This window comes from Stegodyphus dumicola, chromosome 1 (genome assembly GCF_044657685.1).
Source record: "Stegodyphus dumicola isolate Sdum_Otavi_A_Nest chromosome 1, ASM4465768v1".
Classification (NCBI taxonomy): domain Eukaryota; kingdom Metazoa; phylum Arthropoda; class Arachnida; order Araneae; family Eresidae; genus Stegodyphus; species Stegodyphus dumicola.
In genome coordinates this window covers 189,840,279-189,860,799 of record NC_140768.1, presented here as the reverse complement: position 1 = coordinate 189,860,799, position 20,521 = coordinate 189,840,279, and the positions used below count along the sequence as shown (strand labels likewise).

At 30.4% G+C, this 20,521-nt stretch overlaps 1 protein-coding gene across 3 annotated transcripts in view; it reads left to right on the top strand.

Annotated features, from left to right (window-relative positions):
* Window positions 1-20,521, top strand: part of LOC118189122 (multidrug resistance-associated protein 1-like) — a 190,529-nt gene that overhangs the window by 118,711 nt on the left and 51,297 nt on the right. For all 3 annotated transcript variants that reach the window (XM_085824093.1, XM_085824104.1, XM_085824099.1), the window contains 5 exons: window positions 1,277-1,493; window positions 3,942-4,252; window positions 7,295-7,494; window positions 9,908-10,034; window positions 10,121-10,222. In XM_085824093.1, the coding sequence (XP_085680219.1) occupies window positions 1,277-1,493; window positions 3,942-4,252; window positions 7,295-7,494; window positions 9,908-10,034; window positions 10,121-10,222 (957 nt within the window). The remainder of the gene's footprint in view (window positions 1-1,276; window positions 1,494-3,941; window positions 4,253-7,294; window positions 7,495-9,907; window positions 10,035-10,120; window positions 10,223-20,521) is intronic.

Genomic DNA, 20,521 nt, shown 5'->3' with positions numbered 1-20,521 from the left:
CTACAGTTTTATTACATTAGGTATTTTAGGATCATATAAAAATATAGTCTTGTAAAAATTCATTGAGCTATAAATGTTTTTCGTATTGAAATTATGGAAATAATGTTATGATATGGCAGCCTGTTATTGTTTTTTGTTTAAAACATATACTGCAATTTCAATGAAGAAGATTTTTTTTTTTTTTAAAAAAAATATTTATCAAAACTTTTTCCTACTGTAAGTGTAACAGTGCTTATCATTTAATCTACTAACATCAGAAACTATTTTTCAAAATATTTCATTTTCGGATATTCATGAATTTAAATATTTCATTCTTCAGTTTGTCAGTGACCCCTGAATTTTCAGTTTTAAGTATCTCAAACATTAAGTATTTTAAACAGTTTTTGTTACATGGGATTTAAACTTTCTGTATTTTGTTTTTCTATATATAAATGTATGGACTGTGCATCGTAAAAAATTATATTTTGTAATTTTTCAAGTTTGAGTTTTTTAAATTTCAAAAATACTATTACATTAATATTATCTTTATTGAAACTGGAATGATTTGTTTATGACCAAAAGTTGTTAAAATAAAGGCCACATAAGACCTTTTATGGATATAATTAGCATATTATTGCATCTTGTATGTTCATTTTTATGCTAAAAATAAAATAGTAAAAATTATTATGTAAAATGTACTTAGCTGTAATATCAGAGTTCTTAGTATGTAGTTAAAAATTTTCTGTGCTAAAAAAGTGAACACACAGAAATGGAAGGGTTGAGAATCCTAGTAGCTTTTCACTCAGTTGTAATTTTAAATCAATATATACCTTTTAGACAGGATCAGTTTCTTTAAATATGTGATGATAAATAATGCAAACTTGAAATTAGCAAAAGGCAACAAGTAACATGTCCAGCCAGTAATATATACAGAGTATTTCTATTTTTGCATATTATTTTTGTACTAAATTTTTCAAATTTGATGGACATGGAACTTAAAAGTTTATGTATATTAAAAGTATATAATGAATCATTAAAATACTAAAAACATGGTGATAAAAAGGATCTGTTGACTAAGCCTTCAACTGTACCTTTAAATAAGAGATGCAACTAAAGTAATTGTTTCTGTAAATTTTAAAAATAGTTTTCAGTACTGCACTTTTTAATGTTTCAATGTATTTAATTTTTTTCAATATCAGTGTAATATGTTAACTGCTAGCAATGTTCTTGTGTAATTGTCAGCATTTTTTTTTTTTTTAAATTTATACCTTTCTTTTTTTTTATTTTTATTTTTAAGGTCAAAGCTTCTGTATATATTGATTATATCAAATCATATGGTATCTGGAATTCGTTTTGGACAGTTGTTAGTTACATACTTTCAACAGCTTTCAGTTTAGGATCAAGTTTATGGCTCAGCTCATGGAGTAATGATGCACTTGATCCTTCAAAAGCAACTGATACACATTTGAGGGACCTGAGATTGGAAGTTTATGGTGGATTGGGTGCTGGGGAAAGTAAGTATTATATTTAAAATTTTGTATTGATGATAGTCATTGTTGTTTCCTACTAATTGCAGCATGTTTAATACATGTTCATTAAACATGATTTATGTTTAAGTCATGTATATATATATACTTTTGTTCTCCTAAATGTGGTCCAAAAACTGCCACCTTTTTTAATTGCAAATTCTAATTAGTTTCACTTTTATAAATAAAGGTCATTTTAAGTTTCTTACATGAAAGTTAAGTATTTGAAGCAGTTTTATATATAGTATGAAATAATGTCATTTTACTTGAAGATAGTTTTTTTAATAGATTCTTCCCCCCACACAAGCAATTTTTCTGTGTCTTATCACTGTATGCAACAACAGATAAAGAAAAACAAATGTTTAAAATATTTAATTTATTTGAACTTCAGTGTTTAAGCTCCCTACATAAGTAAAATCCATTGCATTTTACAGGTTTTTTCTCCTAATTAGCCTAATTACATCAATTAAAAAGTGAATATTTTGTGCAAGTCTGAAGCATTTTGTTATTGTTGCCTTCAAGACCTTTTAGTTACAAAAGTATTTTTTAGCTGACTTTGTTCATATTCTTGAATGTGTTAGGTTAGGTTACTTGAATGCAACAAAGCACATGAGGGCTGTAAGAGGTGGGATACCTTCATGAACTGGCTGATGTCCTTGTTACATGAGGAAAACTACACTAATACTTATGCAGCCAGCTCTTTTGCCAAGGTTGGAACACAGCCAAACTATCAGTGATCAAGTGGCTAAGTCCACTGAAATATGTTCAGTGAATCATCTTCCATTATCAGTGTTCAGTAGCCTTAACCATTCGATCATTGATATTCTGCAACGAAACACACTTTTGTAAAGTTTCTTATATGGTGAAGAATTTCCAAGTTTTGATTTGAGGCAATACTTTTTTTTTTTTTTTTTTTTTTTTTTTTAGTTTAAGACATGTGCCAGCTTTATTGTTAAGGTCAATCAGAAGTTTTATAAAAATGTGTTTACCTATATAGTTAGTTTAGTTTTATAAAATGTGTTGTATGTACAGTTTTATGAGCTTTTAGAATGTAACCTGTTTTGATGTTGAAATATTATTGGCAAATCTTACCAATACTTAAAAGACCATTACAATGTACAAGTGCATTTATCATCTATAGGGCCTAGGAAACAGCAAGTTAGCAAGAGTGTTAAGCCAAGAAATTTCAGAGCAATAAATGTGCATAATAATTACATCTTCATTTTACTTTTTAATGATGAATCAAATTGCTTTAATTTACAATATATTTAATGTATAAATTAAGCTGATGATAAATATTTGCTCTTTAATTTAATTAATAAAAGATGATTTTTATGATATTCAGTATAGAATGATCTTTTGTTTTGACATTGTTTAGTTTTAACTTTTATGAATCTGATGTCTAGGTATCTTTTTTCTTTTTTAATGTATAGTGGGGTGTAAATTAAGTATGTAGCTTATATGTCTATGCAGCTTTTGGGACTGAGTACTTTTTGCCATTTCCAATTCATCTGCCAAATGATAAATAATACTGATGAATGTTAAAATATCAGTTTCTCCCCCCCCTGTAAAATACTGTCTTCTTTCAAAAATTAATTAAATTAATTTTTTTCGCATGTGTGTGCGTGTGAATTTATGCAACTAATATCTGCTTTCATATATTCAAAAGCTGAAAAATGAAAAATAGTAAAGATTTAGTTGGAATATCAGACAGTAATCTAGAATGTTTAAACTTTGCATAGGTCTTGTTTGGCCAGAGAAATTTCTCTTTTAAAGACTTCAGGTAAAACGCATGGTAATCATCTTTTTGATTGGCTGGGAATTTCATAAGGAATTTGTAATTGAAGACACTAGATTTTATGTTCTATTAGGAAGCAAATTTAATATTTGAAATGAATTTAGGTGTCAAAATGTCTGATGAATTGAGTTACTTCTGTTGTTGTCACATTGCTCAATTTATTAACTGTCATGCTTTTCATTGAAAAAGTGATATTTATAATTATCTCCTTATTTGCCAGATTTGGCATCTTGCAGACTACTTTCTGTTTTCTAAAATGAAATCTTAAATTAGTAGATATGATTTTGAAAATATTTCAGAAATTCGGGGGAAAAAAAGTAACACTAGAATCAAGGCATCTGCAAAGGTATTCAGAAGTACTGTGAACAGGCTAAAAGATGTACAGCATTAGAAGTAATGTATGTCAAGATTAAATTAGGATAAATTCTTTTCTTCAAATGAGCATTTGCAAAATTATTCAGTAGTTTTGTGAATACTAAGAGATGTACAGCATTAGAAGGAATGCATGCCAAGACCAATATAAGATAAATTGTTTTCTTCAGATACGGGTTTTTCCAAAATCTTTATAGAAACACTGTGTGTATCCTTTTGTTAATATGTTTTATTAAAATATTGTTACACATTTTTTTTTTTTTTAGTTGTTTTCACCTTGGTGACAGCTGTGTTAATGAACTTAGCTTGTCTGAGGGCTGCAAGAATTCTGCACAATGGAATGTTGCAGCATATAATGCGTGCTCCCATGTCATTCTTTGATACTACACCTCTGGGCCGTATTTTGAATAGATTCTCAAAAGATATTGATACTGCCGATGTAACCATTCGCTTCAATATCAGGATGTTATTGATCATGACTTTCCGAGCACTATCTGCAGTCATCATCATATCTCTGGAAACACCTTTCTTCCTGCTTGCATGCTTACCTTTGGCTCTTCTATATTATTTTCTGCAGGTAATTATTTTAGAGTTAAAAAATTTACTAATTTTAATTTATGAAATATTTATATGTAAATTTGACAATAAAGCATGCCTTGTATTTGTTATATTTTGAGAGGAAATCGGTAAATAAATTACAAACTGTTGTGGGAATGAATTGCAAACAAGAGAAACCATGAGTAATTAAAAAATGTCACAGATAACAATGCAATCATGTTGTACTGAGTCAGTGAACAATCTCATAGGGTATTTAGTATGTGTCAGGGCAATGCAAAAATGACTGCCGTGCTGGAGGAATATACAGAAGCGAAGCAACAGACTGTGATGTGTTTTTGTACTGCTGGTCCATTTCCAAAGACAAGAAGTAAATGTGGCTACTGTATGACATTGCAGCAGAATGTTGCAGCTTCAGGCAGCAGTACAGGAAATTTTCAGGCTTATTAAATTACAGCACCTTATTCCATCATCATGGGCTTCAGCCTTCCTTCTCTCCTCCCCCCCCAATGCTGAAATTGTATCATAGCTGCATCTAGGCCATCATGGCAGTATATCATGCATTGTATAGCATGGACAACAGAGAACTTTCTTGTAAAATTCAAATGGCAGTTTCTTTCACAACTTCATATAGCCCAGTGATGTATCTCATTGTAAACATGGGTTATATAGCACAATGAAACTGATTGCTGCATAAAGTTTCATTCAGTTACCTGATAATTCATGTCACCTTGCCATAATCACATTAGAGGCTGTTTCACAAGATTTATAAGTTTACAAAAGAATACTGATTAATCATCTGAACTTAGAAGTAAGCTTTTGTACTGTATTTATATGATCTTTTGTAAAATGTAAGCATGACCTGTAAACTGCACATTGCTGTGCTGTGACTTAGTATTTTATTGCATGCATTAGTTACATTTTTAAATTTTAGTATTTTTATCTTTGACTTCAGCAGAAAAATTTCAAAAGTTGTATTGCATTTAATGTTGAGATTACTTACTTACTTACCCCCAGCTAAGTTGCTGTACCGCCTGTTATATTACTATTAGCATTTGTACTCAATTGGTGGAGCATTCTATTGTCGCTATGCCTAGCCAGAAATCTCTATAGAGTATTAAAATTTAAATACAAATTAAATAATTTGTAGATGAATTTATAAAGTTGCTTCAGAAGATAAGTATTTGTGACCCGTGGTTATTAAAGAGACTCTGTTAAAACTTTGACTGTGCTGAAATTTTCTTTAGATTGCTTTTAGATTTTCTCAGTTCATTGCCAAATAGTCTATGAGAGTTTTAAGTTTGTTTTATAGTAGCTTACTCTTTTGGAGTTGTTTCAGCCATACCTGGTCATTTTCAGCTGTGTACGCCCGGAAATGTAGGTCTTTGGTGATTTCACACTCGAGCATATAGTGATCGATGGTACCTGTTGAGCTGCATATGCATGAGTCTCTGTGATGCAATCCGAAGCGAAGCAAATAGGCTGTGAAAGGGCCATGCGCCATCAGGAAATATGTCATGGCTTTGCTTGTAGTGGTTTTTAGGGCACCAGGAGGAAATTGAATGTCCTCCTGCCTGTTAGCTCTAGCAAAGCAATTTTTAGTCTGATTGTTGTAAAGAGCAAATTAGGGTTAATTTTGTTTCTTAAACTGAACCAAAATAAATCTAGGACAAGATCTGTGCAAAGCAGAATTATACTGAGTTTGTTAATAGTGATGTGCAAAAGTAAGGCGTAGCAACTGAGATGTTTATAGAATTTTCAAAATGGAAATACTGTGAATTAATTATATGGGCAAGCTGTGTTTCAATAGTGTACACAAAATAACAAATAGTACTTTAAAAACCTTAAGGTACTATAATTAAGCATTTAGAACAATGAAAGAAGAGAAAATTTACTCTGATTGTCAATTAAAACTTTTGAGCTTAGAAACTGATTTTTCATTCAAATAATTTATTTGGAATTCTTCCTTTTGTTTCTATGTATTGTAATTTATTCATGCTGATAATGCATCCCATCATATATGTAGGATAAATAATTCTTAAATTTTTTGTATTTTATGTTTTCCATTTTCATTCTAGAACAGCATTTATTTTTACCCTATGAGTTTTAAAATTATAGGATAAAAAGAGAATATTTCACCCTATAATGTTAAAAAAGATATAACCCCTCTCTACCATGATTTTTAAAGTCATAAAGATAGAAAAAAATATTGATGCATCAAATATCATGGCATATCAAAATAGAACATACAACCAAAATCGAACACCCAACATTTGGAATTAACTTTCGAGTCACAAAGACATACTATTGTAAAACCTATCTTCATCGCACCTGGAGGTGTTCCTGTTGCCACTAGATGGCATTCTATAAAACAACATTTAAGTAATATTCATTATAATCAGGATAAATCTTACATCTGACCTAAACTATAAACAATAGTTTCAAGAAAGAAATGACCACTCTAAGGAATTCAAATGCAATTAAATCTGATTCAATGTTATCAAGAAGTGGTTGAATCTTTACACATTTGTAGGGAATTTTGAAATTTACTAGTTTTGAATTTTATTTCTTTTGGGTCTCTGTGGATTTGGTTCTTAATTTCTTACTTTATATATATATAAATTGTCGAAAGTATCATTGATGTGCATAGCATCCCATTATAAGGGTGCAATAACATAGGCCAGTAAATTGGGTGAAATTGAACTTGTTTTGAACCTCAGATTTAGGATGTGATGTCCAGTCCGTGTATGTCTACCTCCATGGCAAAAACTTGTGATATTTTTTAAAAATATATTGCTTCATTCAAAAATAAATTTTGGCTTAAATTACTAAAATTATTGTGCATATTTTTTAAAGTTTTGTTTGTTTTATAATGAAATTCTTATATTATAATTTGTGTATTGTATTCAAAATAGCATGATTTTATTTCTGCTCTTTCTCTTCCATGTTGCATAAACGTGAAATTTTTTATGTTTAAACCAAAATGTAATATACAGTGAAAGAGCAAAACTAATATTTTTATTTTAAATATTTTTTAATTTTCTGTACAAAATTTAATTTGCAGAAATTTTACATACCCACATCTCGTCAGCTGAAGAGGTTGGAGTCTACTACTCGCTCTCCAATATACTCCCATTTCTCTGAAACTGTAACTGGAGCTTCCAGTATTAGGGCATATGGTGTGGGAAGACAGTTCATGTACCATTCTAATGAACTGGTAGATAAAAACAATGAATGCTATTATCCTAGTTTAGGAGCTAGCAGGTTTGTATTTTTCTCTGTTTTGATATTAGAATTGCCTGTGCCTCTAATTTTTAAATTTTTGAAGTCGCAGTAGACTACCAAGGCATTTAATATCCATGTATCCTGATAAATATTTCCATTCCAAGTGATGTTTTTTATTTATTTTTCTACACAATCCAGCGAATTTTTGCTTTTTGAAGATATCATTTGACATACTACTGTGATAAAAAATTATCAGGCATGGTTTCATGAAAGACAAGTTTTTAATTTATTAGTAAATATTTATTATTTACCATGTAAAGAAATACCTTCTGCAATCAATGCGCGTATGTATACATTTTTTTTGTTTGTTTGTTTCTCAAAACGGGTTTTAAAATCATTTTCGTGAAATCCCCAAATAATTTTCTTTTATTGCAACAGTAGACTCAAAATGGAGACCACAAAGCAGCTATTTTGACTCTGGATATAAGAAAAAGTCTTACAGTGCTATATCAGAAGATTATAAAGCTTGTAGATGTATATTTGTTGAATTGTTGTCCAAAATTTTACAAACAAGGGTATTATGAGCGAGTTTATTTTTGTGCTGCCAAATCTGTAAGTTAGCTTATTCAATTTCGGTCATTTCTACAGATTATTTCATTGCTAAGTATAATAATATTCTTTATTAATAGTTTAGCCATTTGTTAAAATTCATGTAATACTACTCAATTATAACAAAGAAAAACTCATGACATGGTCTTTTTGATCTTTAGTTGTTGAGTGCTCTTTATATATCAGAAATGTAGATGCAAGTTTCTTTACTAATAATAATTCATGTTAAGAAGGACTTGCCATTTGTTGTGCTACTTTTTTTTTAAAGGTAATGGTTTTGGATTGATTTGAGAATCAATGCTATGCAAGTCCAAATAATCTTGAAAAATTGCTTGGCATAATTCAAATAGTATGGCACCTATTCAGTAGTATCTCTAACTGTTAAATGATGATATCAAAGCACTAAATATCTTACTTGATCAAAAGGATACTCATTAATTGATGCATTCGCAACTTTTCTCAAGTATCTTATATTCAAAAACTCTTGTTTCTAATAAAGTGTTGTTCTTCAAAGGCCTTTTTGCTGCGTTTCAACCCCCCTTTTTTGATTGAATATCATTTATCATTTTAAAAAATAATGCATGCACTTTGCATAGTGTCATCATCATTTTAGAAAATCATTGAGACAAAAATTCTTTTTTAATTAAATTTTTTTTAATTTATAAATGCTCTAGTCAACTAATGGCGGCTAAATTTGTAATATCGTTTTAAATTCAGAAAATATCACCACCGATAGTGAAGAAAGTGGCAGAGTGCTTGTTGAAAAAGAAAAAAAAATTGATTGACAATTTAGTGGGAATTTTTAATGCAGCAATTATAGGACCTGAACAATGGGATTTTATAACTGAACAAAAAATTGTGTCTATCTGTAGAATTAAAGACACAACTTACAGTGAAATAGATGTTTAATAAAACAAACAAATAAAAAATGACATTTCTTTTTCCTTGATTCCCTTAAGGTCATAAACGCTTCATTATTTCATAAATCACTGTTTCGTATTTAAAATTTTATAATTTCTACATGTCATCTTGCTAGATTTAAACTGATGATCTAATATATATAAAAAAGTCCTAGATCTAAATTTGACAAAGCCCTGACAAGTCCATAATTTTATAATTTCTACATGTCATCTTGCTAGATTTAAACTGATGATCTAATATATAAAAAAGTCCTAGATCTGAATTTGACAAAGCTCTGACAAGTCCATATTTTGGACTTTGTACTGTATTATATGTAAATTCTGATTAACAGTAAAGAAATCTTTCATGCTAAAGTTGCAGTTGTTTCTACTCTAGCAACTGTATCCTTTTCTAATGTATGATAGTTTCCTAATAGATTTCCAATTTTACTGCAGTTTTTTACACTACTGTAGACAAATACAGTTATCTTATTTTAAGTTCAGTAAACAAGTTCTCAACTATTTATTTCAGTTATCAAATCTTGTCTTTTGCAATGGTATAGCACACAGGCTTGATGCATGTAATTATTTTTGCTTACTGTGGTTCAATTTTACATATTAAGCCATTTTTCATCATTTATGTTTTCTGTAGATTTCTATTTTTCTGTATCTTTCTCCAGTGTCATTGACATGAGCGCATAAATCATTTATGGCTAAATAATGGACAAGTAACCTAACCTGTATATTTTGCTGTTATATTTTATATATCATTTAAGGTACTGTTTATCACTTTTAATAGATGTTAACAGAGGTTTCAGCTTTCGTTGGTGTTTTAAATTTGATATTTTCATAATCTGTTATTTTAAAATTAGAATTTTTTTTGTTATGAAAATGTTTCTGTGTAGCAATATTTTCTTCTTGAAATATATATGGTATTCTTTTAGATGGCTGTCCATATGCCTAGAATTTCTCGGATATACAATCGTACTGTTTTCTGCTGTGTTTGCTGTGCTCACAAGAGAAACTTTGAGTCCTGGTATTGCTGGTCTTTCCATCAGTTATGCTCTTCAGGTACCTCAGTTTTAATTGGTGGCCAATAATCATTTAATGGAATTTAAAAATATTGTTCCTTAATTTGACTTTGTTTTTAACTGCAGATAACAGGTATTTTGAATATGCTTGTGAGAGCAACGGCTGATGTCGAGACCAACATAGTTGCAGTAGAAAGATGTTTAGAATATACAAAAACTCCCACAGAGGTAAATATATATATATATTAAGGAAATGAAGTCCTCCCCTTCTTTATGTGTAACATCAGAAACATCACACATTCTAAGGCAGCTTTTACTGCACTCTGTCCAACGAAAAATTATGAAACTGAATTTAGAGAACAACAAAACATTTCAAAACATTTTTATTCTAGTATTTCTTATGGTTTCCAAAAAACTGTTGAACTCAAACTTCTTTGAGGTGCTGTTAAAATAGATAGCTGAAAATGTATATGCAAAGTATTACTAAAACATTTTGTAATTGTAAGAATTAAGTACATTGAAAACTCAAAATATTTTAATTTTTTTAATGTTGTTTCAGAGTTGCCAACTCTCCCACTTTAGGCGGGAGACTCCTGATTTTCGACCGCTCTCCCGCCAACCCGATTTACAATATATTTCTCCCGACTTTTTCTTATTCTTAAAATTTCTGACTATTTTTATGGAACTTGGCTTAATACTTTGTTACATGAACACACACACACACACATACACACACACACACACACAAAAAAAAAAAAAAAAAAAAAAGTGATTTTGGGTGTCTGAAAGCAATGGAATTTTCTCTAGATTATATCTAAAACAAAACCTTGCGAATCAGATAACTTCTGCTTTGTGAGTGAGAGCATATGCGTATCCAGAAACATCATTCTCCAGTTCTCCAATGGGCATTGAGCTCCACTGCATGTCATCTGGCATATATTAGCCAATGAGGACAAAGCAAGCTGTTATTTGGATGTTCTTTAGTTATTTTGTTCATTTTGTCCTGAATTGTGCGAGTACACGTGCCTTCGGGAAATAGTGTAGAAATTATCCTCTTTTGTTATGTCTGAAAGAAAGGTGAAATACTCGTGTATGTTTCAAAAATCGTACACAGTTGACTTTCCTTCCATTATTTCCTCAAGGAAATGTAATAAATTTGCGATGTTACCGCCTGTCGTTGCGATTTTTCGATTTCACATGGTGGAATGGGGTGGGATTTCGCATGGTGTTCTCAAACATGTGCGCAGACAAAAAACACAAGGACGACATGAATTGTTTTGAAAAAAAAAAAAAAAAAAAGGAAAAAAAAGGAAAATTAAATTTTTTTTCGGAAACAAAGGACTGAAAAGTTATTAATGCAGAATGTCTGTTCTCTGCCTTTTTACTGGAGCACAACCTGCCACTGAATGCATCGGATCACGCTGCAGCTTTATTTAGAAAAATGCTTCCCGATAGTGAAATCGCTAAGAAATACTCAAGTGCAAGAAACAAAACAGGTGCAATTGTTAAAGAAATGGGTTTGAAAAATAAATCTTCAGTTATTGATTGCATTAAAACAGCTCCGTTCTGCCTCTCTACGGATAGAAGCAATAATACTTATTCAAAACTGTATCCAATTGTTGTTTATTTTTTTTAATCCAGAGTTTTCAGAAATTGAGTGCAGTTTATTTTCTGTTCCCACTTTACAAGGGCATTTGACAGTCTTTAATATAGCACAGCTAATTATTAAAACTTTAAAAGAAAAGGCAGTCTCTCTGGATAATTGCTTAGCACTTGGTGCCGATAATGCACCAGTATTGGTAGGCTTGAAGACTGGTGTTGCAGTCATCTTAAGAAAGGCAAAATCAGATTTGCAGATTATGAGGTTAACCTGTCACCTCTTAAATTTAGCTACTAAAAAAGGGGCAGCTTCTTTACCAATAAATGTGGATGAACACATTGTTGATATTTATTATTATCTTGGAAGGAGTTCTAAAAGGAAGGAAAAATTGAAACAGTTTCAACAGCTGCATAACAGCAGTTTACAATTAGAAAACTTGGATGAAGTTATAAAATCAGCTAGGATTGACACCCAGTGGAGTTTAATTAAAAAACTGAAAGGTACTAATGGAATTTTAAAATATAATGAAGTGTCTGGAATTATGTTGGCCATCTTGACAGTTCCCCATGGTAATGCAGAGTGTGAGAGGATTTTCAGTGTTGTGAAAACAAGGACTAAGTTTAGATCTAATATTAGTGATGACACATTAGAAAAACTTTTATTAGTGAAAGCAGGCCTACGTGGCAATTGCTATAAACAAATTATGAAGTTTCTTTCTTGAGGAAAGCAAAATCTGCCACTGTTTATAACATTTGTATAAAAACTAATTAAAGTTTTTTTTTTTTTTGTTGTTGTTGTTGTTGTTGTTGTTGTTTTCTTAAACGATGCAAGTAATAAAAATGTTTCTTAAATGTAAAGTATTTTTGTGTAGCTCGCATTTAAGAATTAGTTACTATTTAAAGTTAATTCATTATTAAAAACTATATTTTTATCATTTAAAAATTCTTTTTAACATTGCGAAAAATCTCCTGATTTCTTAAAAAAATCTCCTGATTTTTGAGTGTCATAGTTTGGCAAGTATGTTGTTTATTTCACATAATTAGTTTTATGAGTCTTTTTTTTTTTTTTAACACTAAGAATTTTAAAATGTTTCTTTTAGTAAGTATTGTTTAAAAATTGGAATAAATGTTTCTTTTGTTTGCCTAATATATCTGTCTTATCATTTATTGTAACTAAAAATCCAAATTTACTCTAGTGTTAAAAATATTTCAACTTTTGAAAAGTGTTCCACAATGAGAAAAGTTTGGGCATTTGCTATAAGGCATGAAAATCAAAGAACAGTTTTCATTATTTTTTATACACTAAGTTAAAAATGGCATGATTTTTTTATGAATTTTTAAACATATAGTGTCTTAATGATTTTAGATATGGATATAAAATTATCAGGGATAAAGATATAAAATCAGGGATTTAAAATTACTTTGTTGAACAGTGAAAACTTTGATACATCTGACCGAGGACTTTTTTTAAAATTATTTATTTATTTATTTTTTAAGTAGGTAAGGCAGCCATATGAAATTATAAGTATCTTTCAAAATTGATACAATGGCTGTGAATAGATCATAAAATTATGTATATGTATGTCATATTTTTACCAGTATACAGATAAATATAGTAATAAATAAATAAATGTACACTGCTCCAAAAAAAAAAAAATGGGACAGTGCTATATCTCCCGTTCTACTGGGCCGATTGACAAAATTCAAACTGCGTTTTTCATGTCTCGAAAGCGCGACTTAGGATATATATTAGATTTATATATAGCACTATTCTAACATAGGTATTTTGACACAAAATCGGACTTTTTCTGAAATAACATACCAATTTTTTTCCATATTTCGATTCTACGACTCAAATTATGCCAGAATACCAAGTTTTGTAAAAATCGTACGACTAGTTTTTAAAATATTACATCTCAAAATTTTAGCTCCTCAATGTTAATTGAATTTCGCAAATATTTATTAATATCTCTTTTTTTATTAAACTTTTTTGATTTTTTATCTCACATTTCGAAATTTAGGTTCATTCCAAATAAAATTTACCCATTTTTTTGTGTTTTATTTTTTAAATTTCTATTTTTAAATAATTTTTATAAATTTTTCGAAAAAAATTTTGAATTATAACCTATAAAATTTTTACCATCATAAAGTAGGTGTATTTTTAAGCATATCTGCAAAAAATTAGACTTTTTTATTAAAAAGTTTCTAAGATATACACGAATTTACATATTTTCGCGTTTTGAAATTTGGCATCTTTTTTTTGAGCGATAATAACGCCAAATGTGGTCTATTGATTTTTGTTACACTGAATTGCCACAGCTATTTTTAACCTTAAATTTCAAGTAAAATTTTACGTAGAATTAATTATATGATTTTTTTCCCTCAATAAGGCGTAATAAATATTTATTAATACTATATGAAAATCTATATTTTAAATTCTAGATGATATTATTCAAATTTTTAACAATTTTTTAAAAATTTCTCTCTTTCTTCCTTTTTTTAAAAAAAATAAGAGTACATTTTTCTAAGATTAAATTTTTACCTTCGGCGTTTTATCGTCTGCTACTTTACTTCGTTTAAATCCAATTGTCTAAAACTGAGAATTTTCGTTTAATGTTTATTTGAATTTTATGACATTAACTGCATAATTTATTTCTAAACAAACTGTTGCTTTTGAAGTGGCTGTAAGAGCGGCAGATACTACCATCCATATTTTTAAAGCACAGTATATTTTTATACAAACATAAGATTTAGAATAATCATTTATATAAGTCAAATTATGATATAAACATGCAACCCTCTAGAGACTGAATTAGTGGAAGTTCAATGGTTATGTAGAAATGATCTGCAGCTACTTAATGGCTGGATAAGTCAGCAGCTTCTGTAGACAAGTAAGAATAATTATATAAATGATACACAACATTCTGGATTCAATTAACAACGAGGATACGATGTTTATTAAATGAATTTAAGAAGTTTCAACACATAAAAAAAAACAACTCATTTTTTATCCTAAAATGTATTTTTGTTCGCAGCGTATTTTCATTATATCCTTAAAATTCAAATTTACAATGTAATTGTCAAGAACTGAATCCTAATCATCAGTAATATAATAAGTAATCATTACGGTTATTAATAATCCTTCTTATAAAGTAATTGCAAATATTTCAAAAAACTTTCTGTCTGAATGCAAATATTTTTCTATGCAAAATTTTTAATTTTATATTAATCAAGATTGCACACGATATTATTTATTTGCACTTCAATTTTTACCGTCAGCTCTAGTAGAAGTTACAAATCAATTATATTTAATTAAGGATTGGATTGGATTATTTGATTTTGGCAAAGCACACGAGGGCTATAAGCCTAAAGGGAGGGATGACTTCGTGGAAGACTTTCTAAGGTAAACTGGCTCGTATACACGTTACACATGGGGAAAACCATGAAAACGACCAAGCAGCCAGCCCGTTCGCGGGATTCGAACTTCAGACCGAGCTACCAGTGCTCAGCGTCTTTACTGCTCGGCCGCTGGTGGGCTATTTAATTAAGGAATGACCATCTAAATTTAGAAACAGCGTACCGTAACAGCAATTCAAGTATTGGCGCCGTATCTTTCATGTTACTCCTGATTGGCAAGCTACATGATTTTTAATGAGTATTCGTGTTTTGCTAGTAACTTCATTTGGAAATCGTGCTTAAACTAGGTTAGTTGGTTATTTGAACATAGAAAGAACATGGAAGCTATTTGGTTAAGATGCTTTTATAGAGAACCTTTGTAAAGAGAACCTAGAAAACTACGAAAACCAACTATGCAGCCTGGGTTAGCCTTCGCAACAAACAATTAGTATTTAACAATCTTCAAATGCTAGGCAACTGGTGAGGCTCCAATTAAATCTCCAAATTAATATTTTATTTGTAAATATTTAAAATATTGTTGTATACTTAGACACAAAAAGCAGAATTTAAGTTTTGTTAACTCGTTAATAAACTACCAAGCCATAGTGCAAATGAATATTCAATTTCTTTTGCAATAATTGTATTTACTTAATATTCTTGGAATATGAGCTAAAGAAGGAACGTTCTCGGAAGATTAAAGAAGTGTTTAAATCCAGTGATATAAGGTTTGTTTTAGAAACTCCGGATCAAAAAGATTCTGCAATTGCCCCAATAGTTGACTTGTAAATGGCTGTGAATTAAGCAGATGACTTTTAATCTTACGTTTTCAGTCAGACAACGTATTCCAAATGTTTTGTATTGCATGATAATGCATCTTTTCATTATTCAATAACCAGTCGGAGAACCGCTTGTGTTCTGGAAATAAGTATGTGTACTCAATTGTCCTGCATGTTTTTCAAATTTGTCTTCTTGTGATTTTTTTTCTTTCCCGAAAACTAAAGTTCCCTCTCAAAGTAAAGATTTTGATATTGAAGAGACAAAAGGAGTATGACATCTACTTTTAGAGGCATGTCAAAAACAGATCTCTACAAGCCTTCTCTTCCATTACATGTTGGGCAGTCAGACAAAAAGTTGCATCAGCGTAAATTCTATAATCTATTTTTATTACACTCTGATTACTTTACTAACATACAGTGAATATGTACTAAATCTTTTACTTCAGCTTAAGTAATTCGGAATTTTTGACGGAATTGTCGGAACTAGAACTTAGAAGATAAGTCAAATTAAATATTTCAATAACCCAATAAATTCAAGGTCGAATTTCAAAATTTTATTTTCGAAGGAAGGGGAAATTTTTTCAGTTTTGGTGCATTATCCTAAGTATATTTGCTTCGATTCTTTATTTTTCCATAAAAGCGAAAAATTTACGTATGGTATACATATAACGCATAGCTTCAAATGAAAATTTAATAATATACGGAGTGGTTATAATTAAAGTTCATTGAAACGGTCATAAAACGAAAACTACTGGATCAAATGTTATCAAGCTTGGTAATCGTGTAAAGTTCGAAACCTCACCACCAGGGAGGAAATGGCGCTGTATGCAATATTGTTAAACGAAATATGGGTCGGAATCTAACTTAACCTTTTGTTACACGGGTTTAATATGTTGTATACACTTAAGAAACTTTGAAGTAAGCAAATTACCATTTAAAGGCGTTAAATTCAGTGAACGTTGAGTGCGCAATCCGTGTAAGTGAGAAATTCGTCCGTGAAAACCACGAGTTAGCGATTAGAAAATGTGAAATCGCAAATCACTCGCACAAGTTCTGGGTTCGCACAATCTGGAAATCGTTTTCTTACAGATCGCTAATTTGTAATTTTTTAAGCCTGAATTCGGCCCTAAAACATGAAGATACTGATTCAAAACGCTTATAATCGATTTGGGCCAACGTAATCCCTCATGTTATCTATCTAGTTCCATTGCATTCTCCTACTGCATTCGATTGCATAGCAGTCATTCCACACCATTTACTGTTGAATAACAGTTACTTTTATAACTGAACTATTTTTCTCTGAAGAGCAGTCGACAGCTGGACCACTGTGATTGTAGCTCACTTAGAGTCAATGTTAAAATGTTTCGTGATACATCAACTGCAGTAACATGGCATTTTAGATACTACGATTTTTATGCAGGTCTGGGCCCCACCTCACGTGTGTCGCACAGTTACTTAGGCAACATTTCACGAATGAACGTCTTATAGGCCAACACTTCCCCTCTTCTCACCAGTCCTCAACCTCTGTGACTTTTAGCTATGGGGTTTTCTCAAAAGCACTGTTTACGGTGATAATCTAAACAATTTGGCAGAAATGAAAAATGTGATACACTGACATGTCCGTAACATTCCTCATGATATGCTAAGAGCTGCTGTTGAGAATGCAGTAACAGGATTTAACTTGCTTTCAGAAAATGCTGGACGCTACATTGAACATGCTTTGTAACATGTTTCGGAAAATATTAAACATATTTTAAACAGATGTTTTCGTGTCTTATTTCATTTATCAATATTGTATACAGCGCCATTTTCCCCCTAGTGGTGAGTTTTGAACTCTTTTTTTATTTTCCGCGGAAAATAAATTCTCATAACCTCCTTTACACGATTCCCAAGTTTGATAACATTTGGTACGGTAATTTTCCTTTTATGGCCATTTCAAATTGGAACTTTAATTATAACCACCATGTAAATTAAACTTTAAAAATTTGACAGTTTGGTTCAAGTCCCAGCTTTGAAAATATATATATAAATATAATCTTTTATATTAATCCTCTTAGAAAGAATGTTTTAAGAAGCTAATTTTTCTCTCGCGTTATAGATTGTATAAAAAAACATGATCTTTAATATGATTTAGATTGTTTCAGCCGATATAAGAATCGGGTCACTCGGTGGTACAGAATAAACCCTGCTGGACTGTTTTATTTCTTTGTCATTTAGCAAAAATCTTTTAATTAAAATATTTATCCTTTGGACTTCGCTTTAAACTTTATTTATAGTTAAAATGACTAGAAAATGAAAAGCTGTCTTCAGCTGAAACGCAATTCATGTAATTGGATATTTGATATTTTTAAAAATTGACAAGAATGCAAAATTTATGGAAGTCTAGCAATCGAAAAATCTTAATTTTCTTGTGTGTGCACTGAATATAACTGTAGAAGGAAAGAAGAAAATTATTGAGAAAAGTAAGCAAAAATTTGCAGGGAAATTTGGCTGTCAGACATACCAAGATGTTTCAAAAAGTTGGACGCTTTTGAATATACTTTCAGGATATTTCAAAGAATTTAGGTGTTTAAAGAAAAAACACTTGGACGTATACACCAGCAAATACTATCAATTGAGCTTGGATTAACAGAAAAGACAAAAACGATATCATTGCAGATTAAAGTGAAGAGCGACTGGTTTTAGACTATATGGTTGTATAAATTTAAATTACGTAATAGAACATCATATCGTATCATAAATTGAGAATCCCATGATTTTCTCATTCGACTTATTTGAATATTCAGGAGTTTATCCAGTAATGTATGTGGATGTCACCTAAAGATGTTTTTTTCCCCCCCCCTCCTGGTGAAACAGTGGCCGAGCGGTAAAGTCGCTGAACGCTGGTAGTTCTGTGCGAGGTCCGAATCCCGTGAGCGGGCTGGCTGCATGGGCATTTTCGTGTTTTTCCCCATGTGTAACGTGTATGCGAGCCAGTTTCCTTTAGAAAGTCCTACACGAAGGCATCCCTCCCCTTAGGCAGATAGCCCTAGTGTGCTTTGCCATAATTAAATAAACCAAAACCTCTTTATGAAACCAGTCTTTTCTTTCATCTCATACCTTCAAAATGTTTAGCCTCTAAATACTGATAAAGGCTCTGACCAAATATTAATGAAATAGATTGAATTGGATTATTAAGTTACGTCAAAGCAGGGCTATCTGCCTAAAAGGAAGAATGCCTTTGTGAAGAACTTTCTAAGGGAAACCAGCTGGCACGGTACACATGATAAAATACACGAAAACGCCCATGCAACCAGCCCGTTTACCGGGATTCGAGCCCCGGAGTGTTCAGCGACTTTACCGCTCGGCCGTTTGTGGGCCTTTATGAAATGTAAGGCGATAACTTTATTTAAAATGATTGTCAAAAATATCAAGATATTTCGAAAATTTGGATGCTTTTTAATATAGTTGTGGAATGCCTAAAGAAAAAGAGCAAGAATAAAGTAGAATGCCTGAAGAAAAAGAGAAGAAAAAAAAATTTGGGTAAAATTTAGTATTGGTATTTTTTTTTAAATTTAAAACTTTTTAATCTTATGATATTTGATTCTTACGATTTCAAAAATAAAATATTTGACTAAAATATGAATAATATTTAAGAAGCCAAATGTAGGATAAAATTGTGTAAAGCAATGGGCACAATGATAAAACTGTTTAAAGCAGTGTATGCATTTCATCCTAAGTTAAAATGTCAGTTATACATCTCTCTTATTTATATATATCTTTTCTGAACGGAACATTGAAAGGCGTGTTAATTTTGCTTTACTGTATTTTCTCTTTTAATATATGCAGTTTTCAAACGCATCGTAGTCCGAGTTACAAAGTATTCCTCCGAAAGAAATGCAATTCAAATAAATAAAATCAAATTCTGGAAAATTTATAATAATAAATATATTAAAAATGCTCAATTCGAAGGAATAAATAGAAAATTTTAAAACAATTATCTGAAGAGACAATGCAACACAAACAATTAAAATTTTAAAAATAAATAAAATATAAAAATAAATAATATATAGAAATTTAAAAATTACCTAAAATAATAACTATGACAAAATATATATATAAAGAAAACTATTTGAAAAAAATAAACGCTGCACCTTTATTTAAGCAGTTCAAATAGGTAAATAGAAAATTTTAAAACAGTTATTCGAAAAAAACCATGCAACTTAAACAATTAAAATGGAATTCGAAAAAGAAAAAATTACTTAAAATAATAAGTTATAATTAAAAATATAATATAAAGAATATTATTTGGAAAAAAGGAACGATGGTGACTTTTTTTCCTCTCACAGGAAAGGAAACTAGGTTGCCATATATTAAGAAGTTCGCCAAGTGAACTATTCTTGGCGCAAGCTGACAAAAAAGTGCCAACATAAATTTGTGAATTTCTCCGTAAATTTCGCTCCAAAATTCACAAAATTTCATATTTAGGCGTAATTTGAGTCGTAGAATCCAAATATGTAAAAAAATTGGTATGTTATTTCAGAAAAAGTCCGATTTTGTGTCAAAATACCTATGTTAGAATAGTGCTATATATAAATCTAATATATATCCTAAGTCGCACTTTCGAGACATGAAGAATGCAATTTGAATTTTGTCAATCGGCCCAGTAGATCGGGAGATATAAGACTGTCCCATTTTTTTTCTTGAGCAGTGTAGAAATTAAACACAATGTAATCAAACAGTTAATTACAAATGATAATGAGCATTACTTAGAAGT